General features: G+C 43.2%; 1 protein-coding gene across 1 annotated transcript; it reads left to right on the forward strand.

Annotated features, from left to right (window-relative positions):
* Positions 1–2968: 2968 nt before the first annotated feature.
* Positions 2969–7354, forward strand: LOC136443479 (uncharacterized). The gene is made up of 3 exons (XM_066440721.1): positions 2969–3102; positions 5233–5380; positions 6306–7354. Exons 2-3 carry the CDS (start codon positions 5242–5244, stop codon positions 6587–6589), a joined length of 423 nt encoding a protein of 140 aa, XP_066296818.1. The 5' UTR covers positions 2969–3102; positions 5233–5241; the 3' UTR covers positions 6590–7354.
* The last annotated feature ends 194 nt before the right edge of the window (positions 7355–7548 follow it).

Genomic DNA, 7548 nt, shown 5'->3' on the forward strand with positions numbered 1-7548 from the left:
TTCAGTCCGTGTTTTCTTTTCTTCGCAGGTGTTACAAAGATAACTTCCGGTACATCGCCTTGTTTGACCTCTCCTTGCAGATAGACTTTCACTGAAAGAATTCACCGAAAAAAGAGCGAAAGCTCAAAATAAGTGAAAGTTAGAATCGACTTACCTACACGAGACGAGATGAGTTCATGTTTTCAACCTGTGTTTTTGTTTCCTTTCTCTAGGTTGTTACAAAAGAAACTTCCGGTACTCTAACCCCTCCATTCTACACATTCAAATTCGACGTTCAGTGAAAGAATTCGATGTGAAGAAATAGCAAATAATTAGAAATTAGTGAAAGCTACAAACAACTTACCTACACGAGACTTGTCGAAACCATTTGATGTTTCCACCCAATGTTTTTGTTTCCTCACCTTAAGTTGTTACAAACACCACGTCTCCAAGACGGCTTGTTCGCCCTAACGACCCATCGAGCGCCGCACTCCACGTCGTCTTACCTCTCGGCGTCTCCAGGGCAACAAGCCACTCCAAGACGTCTTGACCTTTGACCCCACGCACACTTAAGACAAGGATGTTGTCTCAGGAGTTCTTAGCCACTCATCGAGGCGGGAAGGAGACTTGAACACCTCTCGTCTTACATCGTCTGGCAGAGATTGATGTAATTTCCACCACGCTTGATCTGATAAACAAAGCCAGTTGAAACTTAAGATGTACATAACAATTCTTACAATGTTTGGCAAAGAAAAATAAAGAAAACATATTTAGATACATGAATTTAGAAACGGCGCTACATGTATACACATATATCATACCGTATATCTTCTATACAGTTTCACACACGGACCAGTCCTATATTAAGTTTTTGATTTTGAGACGGAATAATTCTTACAATGTGCGCCTACAAGAAAAATGTACAGATAATATCATTTAGAAATTCTCATATACACACGTTTTCACATTGAGCTTTTACAATTCACCGTCTGGAATGATCCGTGGTCGCACGAAGCTTGTTACGTCTGAACATAATCCTTTTCCATAGCTGTACCATTCAATGTAGCGTCTCTATAAGAACCGTTCCGCTACGGCTGCAGTGCTGCACCAGTAAGTAAAATAACGAAAACATGTATAGATATTTAGACAATGTGCTGTATTTTGTATACAGTTGTCTGACTATTCCTCCCACGTAGCTTCATTACGGCTACATGAACTATTCCCTGTCTTTGAAAGCGTAACAAGCTAGAACTTCGAAGATTCAAGGTAACAGAAAGTAATAATACTTCTTAGCTTTGGCAGATGTTCAGCAGGCAAATTAAATTCTGACTTTAATGCGGTGTCACATATGTCTTTGTCATCATGGTGCTTTGTACTAGCTGGCGGGGCAGCCATGGATTTTGTTCTCTCTCATATAACCGAACGAATAAGATAATATCTATTAGATAACGGTTTTCTTATTACCTCAATAAAAATGGGGGTATAGTTTTGGGAACGTGGACGTGTGTAGTTACGGTGGAAAATCTCAAGAACAGTTCAAGCGATTGAGATGATATATGTATTTGATATGTAAGTAGGCGTTGTAAGCCTGACGTTGCAAGTTGACTTTGAGCCTCCTGGTGGCCATACTTGGTACTGCAGCAGAACTAGGACGTCTGGTTTTTCTATCCGTGGTCCTGGATATGCTGTGGTCTTCTTGTTTTGTACATCACTCTTTGCTTGTTGGGTACTGGTTCTAAGGTGAAGGTTCCTCAACTAAAGCGGCGAAGGGAACGGACTAAACCTCAGCATTTGTGGTTCAAGTATTCTTACGAAAATGTGTTGGGAGTCAAGAGCGAACTTGATACACGTTCTTACATTGGAACTCATGTGCAAGAGTTGTTCACGGACGACACGGTACGCACGTTTGTAGCTAAGGAGGGTTTTGTCGCTAGGACCGTGGCACGCTTTAACACAACGACGGAAAATTCAGATTGGAGTCCATTTCATTTTTACCTCAATGAAAAATGAAGGTATTGTTTTGTGTTTGTCTGTCTGTGTTTTTGTGTTTCTACACATTTGAGGTAGCATAACGTAAGATGGTCTAGATCTAGTTGTGATGATATTTGATACGTGGGTAGGTCTTGTGAAGACGAAAGGCAAGGTCGATTTTGGGCCACCTAGCAGCTTTTGTGTGACCTTGGTACTGGAGCAGAACCTCCGGTGTTTGTATCTCTTGTTATGGACATGCTATGATTTTAATTTTTGGGCGACAGATAGCTTCTAATGTAAGAAAAAAGTGGTGTAGGTTTGGACCCCCTTGCAGCTTGCTTTTGTTATGAAAATACGATTACTACACTCGCTTCTTCAATATTCTCAGTCTTAGACTCGTTTCAAGTGCTCAGAAGTTTGATTTGTCCATCTCGAATGATTTCGTTACATCTTTTTGGCATCTGTTTTTTTATTTTATTTTTATTCTAGGCTTCATACGCAAATGTGTCGCACAAAGGGAAAATCTGCGAGAAATTCGCAAAGTAGTCGCAACCAGAGGCGGCCCAGTGAGAGATACCCGCTTTAGGGAACTCGGTGAAGTTATTAGAGCTGACTTCACAGACACAAACTCGCAGAACTAATGGGAAAAGTTTCCTCGCCGCGAGCAGCTCACCTGAATAGACCAACCTTCAAACCAAACATCAAGGGACGGGCGACACGGGACTGTGTGTTCGTCTCTAATTACAACCGCTGTCGCCGACAATCCCGGCAAAAATAAATCTGCTTTTGGACGCTCTTTATCTTTTCTGCGCGGCTTGCGGGGCGAACGCAGCGCGAGGCTCGCACAATGCACCCTAACGAACGGGCTAATTGGTTAACTACGGAACCAGCAGACAGACGCAGGTTCTGGGCGCGTGGCCGGAAAACATCGTCAAGCGGACAAAAAACCTTCGTCATGGCGTGTAACCCTATCCGCAGCACTGCTATAGCATATAGAAACTACAAACGTACAAAACAACCATAAAGACGCCCCGACCCCCGGTTTTTAGCAGTCTGCTGATCTGGTCCGGGCTTCACTCGCACACTGGTCTGCTCCGTGGCGCAGTTCGGGCTCCACACTTCTTCAGAGTAAGAATAACGTACTTCTGTCCGGTAAGGGAGCTTCTTTTTCGTTCTCCAAGTTTAGATCACATAGTTTATCCCTTTGCGAAGGAAAACGTATTGTTATTCGTAGTGAATTGGGAGGTAATGTATTTTATTTAAAAGATTTGAAAACGCGTTCTACCTAGATCCTGCGAACTATGGAAGAATGAAACCTGTCCGGCCATGAAATACGCGCACAGGCCTCTTCTTCATTAGAAGAGAAAAACGCACCATGTGAGCAAATAATGCTTGGAGATGATATGTGCAGGGCTTAGCTAAGTTCTAAAGTCGTTAAATATATGACTGAATCAGTTCCAGCGAAACTGATGTGTTACCCTGAATGACAGCACTACTAGCTGGTCCTGAGCCTCTTTTTTTGAGCGGCTTGTTAAGTCGATTGTATATTCAGCACCAAGGACAGAACCGAAACATCATTCAGATGAGTAAAGATAGAGCAGTTATCTTCTGATGAGATTAAGAATGATGCTTTTTCGTGTTGCTGTTAATGCTGTATTTACTCCGTGCAAGGCCAAGAGACCACTTTTGGCGCTGAACTAAGTTAATGGGAGATATAGGGTACTACTAGTATTATAGCCCGCTAGGAGTTGATGGTGAACGTTGGATTGAAGGTTGTGGATTTGATTCGTGGAGAGAGTTCTATGTAAGAGAGAGAGAGAAAGAGAGAGAGAGCTCAGTAATATTTCTGTATCTGTATCTGTATCTATATAGCCGGTATAACCGCCATTAGGCGTAACACACCAGCTTCGCAGGCACGCGGCGCGGCAGCTGGTTATATTACACCGAACGGTCTGTTATACCTAGTCTTTGCATATCCGACTGCAACCGTTCTTTAACGCTACTTAGTGAAGATGCTCCTACAGTATTTGATGACAACGAGTTCCATTCTACTATGGTGCTCGGAAAATAAGATTTGTTGAACACATCAATCCTTGGCTGATAACTCCGGTATTTCCGTCCGTAGAAATAAGCTTTTGCTGTATTTCGGCTCGCGTTTTTCAGGCAAAGCACACCGTGTCAACCCGACTCTTTTCCATACGTGCGTGTTGCGGTCTTTTGCACGTAGTCGTTTTATAACGTCTCCTCCGAAAGATACGTACTTGCAAGCCGTAACTAGCTCTGGATCCGCGGAATATGGCAAAGCAGTGGGGTCTTTTCCCGCTCACGCCACGGTGGCAACTTGAGTCTGTTATGCCAGGTTCATGAAGTCCAGTCAACAAACCCTCTGACAAACAGACGTTTTTCAATACTCATATCAAAGTTTGATATCGCAAAGCTGCAGTATTCAGCCTTTCCTTCCTGTCTGATAAAAGCCGTCATCAAGGGAAATTACGTAACATCTAGGATCTAATGTTTATCCGTTGTATATTCAATATATTCTAACCAGGAGAGAAGCTCTGTTCATGAAAAAATTATGATAAACTCGTAAGATGCACCAAAAAAATAACGTTACGCTTGTCACTTTGAATTGAAAATGTCGCTTTTACCAGTTTTACGGTCAACGTATTAGAAGGCATTTCTTCATACGGAAAAGCGTATAATGTCATTTGAAATAGTGTGCCTTTTCTCTGTTATAGCAATGCATCTTTGTTTCCGTTATGACCCGTCTACTAATTTTGACGTGTATCATACAAATTGTTTGAGAATCAGAGGTTTGGGATGCTGGTTTGCCACCAATACGTCCGTTTGAATTGTGTTTTTTTGCGCCTTTGCGATTGTAGCCCTAATATGATTACATATCCCGTGCTTGAGGAGCGACACACCCCGAACACTGCTAGCTGTATCGGCCCATCCCGGTGTGAGTGGATCAAACCTTGCAGTCCGTTCTTACACAGCTTGTACTTACTGTACAAAACTGGTGTGTTACGCTTAAAGGCCTTTTTCCGGTTATGCAAAACAAACAAATATCATCTAGAAACCAGAGGCTAATTGTGAAACATGGTCATGGAAAGCTGTAATAAGAGGAGAAAGGGGCCGGTAACTTCCAGAAGCTCCAAGGAATAAGACTTTTAGCCATTGTTGCTTGTACATACGTGTAGCTGCGTACCTACAAAGATGCTCTGTAATTCGAGCTTCCAGCAAGTTCTAGAAAAGCGACATTTGAAATGCCTCCCGTTTCAGGCTAAACACATGGCGGCTGACGCACAGGTGACGTCACGGGCGGTGATTGTGTCAATTTTACTAGTCTCCATGGTGACCAGTCATCTCGCCGCACACGTCGTGAGCTGCGCGGTTCCCGCCCAAACGGACAACCAGCCTCTATATGAAGGTAGCACTATCGCTCATGTGATATGTCGAAAGACAGTAATACTAGCTGAGTAAGCTTTAGTTTTGGCTTTGTTATAAGCTGATCACGTCCGAAATAATAATATCGGGCTGGTATAACATAGGATACTGGAGATTCTGTTTACACAACCATTACATCTCACCTGCTGACGTTTCGGTGTCTGTCAGACGCCTTCTTCAGAGCTTCTCTTAGCCACGTTTGGGACAATGTTCTCACCGCGAAAGCGCCACCTGCTTCGGCTACTTATAGCGGCGAGAAGCGAAAATCCATTCAGAAGCTCTGAGGAAGGTTTTTGACAGACACCGAAACGTCAGCAGGTGAGATGTACTGGTTGCGTAAAAAGGAATCTCCGATATCCCAAGCTGATAATATGTTCAGCACCAAGGACAGGGCTAGCCGGCTCACAAATCAGTTCAAATGAAATTAGATCTGAATCAAGTGTTGCATCTCTGATTGCCTAGTATGTTCTACTTGAAATAAAGTCGTATTCTTATGGTTACCTTCACAGAAGGGTAACCATATTGTTTTTGCTCGTTTCTTCTTCCTCTTCTCCGCACAAATAGGGTCAACGACCTGAACCAGACGGCTGACACCATGGTTACTGGTAAACATCATGGTGTTCCATTACATAATGTAGCAACACGCATCTTAGTCTTCTTCTCCCCACAGATAGGGTCAACGACCTGAACCAGACGGCTCTCACCATGGTTACTGGTAAACATCATGGTGTTCCATTACATAATGTAGCAACAAGCTTTAGAGGGGGCTGCTCACCATATATTCAATGTGTTTGAGTTAAAGAATGAACAGAGCAGTAGTTTGTAAGGCTTACAACATGTGAAGGTAACCATAATGTATTTGCTGGCAAATGTTACATGGTCTAGTTTCTTGTTAATTTTGCTTCCAGATGTCACAAACCCGAAACCCTTTGCACTGGATGTGCAGGAGCCGATCCTCGAGGCGCTGTCCGAAAGTCACCCCCGGCAGCCCGCGGGACAGCCTGCCGCCCGCCGGCCCCTACTCATCCGCCTGCCCTGGCCTCTGGCGCGCGCCCTCAGCAAGCGGGGCAGGAAACCGCCCAACATGAACTCCTGGGGGCAGCCGTGGGGCAAGCGGGACCTGAGGAAACCTCCCAACATGAACTCCTGGGGGCAACCGTGGGGCAAGCGGGACCGCAGTCTCACGGACTGAACTTACCGAGACACTGTCAGGAACATTCGGCCACCTCAGAACCTGTATTTGAGTTTATGGCAGGGAAAAAGAACCCATATGCCTACTAGTATCAAAGAGAACCCTCTCCTGTATATTTGATGACGAAAAAGTTACATAGAATACTATGGATACACTGTAGGATTGTATAAGAAAAATTAAGAAGATTTCTGCATTTAAGATGCAATCTTCATAAAGATCTAGATATACTGAGCTTAGCGACCCTCACTTAAACATGATTCCTATTAAAAAGCGTCTTTCGCACACTTTAGGCAGATCGAAAACAAATAGAATACGAGTTACATTGTGGTTTTACCGGTGTATACACGTATTTTTACTGTATCGGATTGAAGTTCAGGGTCAAACGGTCACTTAAGAATCCGTATTTTAGACAGATTGTGCACGACTGTTAAAGACTAACGTTACAAGTGTATCTATCTTCTGCAATTAAATACACATACCTACAAAGTTTATGTAGCAAATACTTAGTACATTGTGCAAATGATCCATCCTCTGTCAAAAGAGATGTACTTTTCTGAGGCCTATGTGTAAGAGGAAACCGTTGCAGCGCAACACAGTGCCAGTTGTGGAAAGACTCTCTGGGATAGTATAGTATGTAGTACCACAATTTTTCCTTGCACATTATAATGGGCCGGAACCATTCCATGTAACATATAGTTGTAACCGGCGGAACGTTAACTGAATAAAATAACCCGTCCTGTTGGGCATGGGGTTTACCTACCACCACTCCTCGTACACTCTTTCCTTTAGGCCATGCCAATAAAATTTGTTGGTTTTGCTGCTTCATTCATTTACTTGTGTGATTTCAAAAATGAGGAAAACATTGACCATTTTTTATCACTATTATCCTACAATAGGGACCGTTATACTTGTAGACTACAAAAGACTGGAGAAGTTGATTTTTTACTGAGGTCCAAACA

The sequence above is a fragment of the Branchiostoma lanceolatum genome, chromosome 10 (assembly GCF_035083965.1).
Source record: "Branchiostoma lanceolatum isolate klBraLanc5 chromosome 10, klBraLanc5.hap2, whole genome shotgun sequence".
NCBI classification, from domain to species: domain Eukaryota; kingdom Metazoa; phylum Chordata; class Leptocardii; order Amphioxiformes; family Branchiostomatidae; genus Branchiostoma; species Branchiostoma lanceolatum.

What these genes read in the sequence shown, in the direction of transcription:
- LOC136443479 (XM_066440721.1), top strand. Translation starts at nt 5,242, where the DNA reads ATGGCGGCTGACGCACAGGTGACGTCACGGGCGGTGATTGTGTCAATT. An exon ending in CAACCAGCCTCTATATGAAG is followed by an intron (nt 5,381 to 6,305) that starts GTAGCACTATCG and finishes TTTTGCTTCCAG; the next exon opens with ATGTCACAAACCCGAAACCC.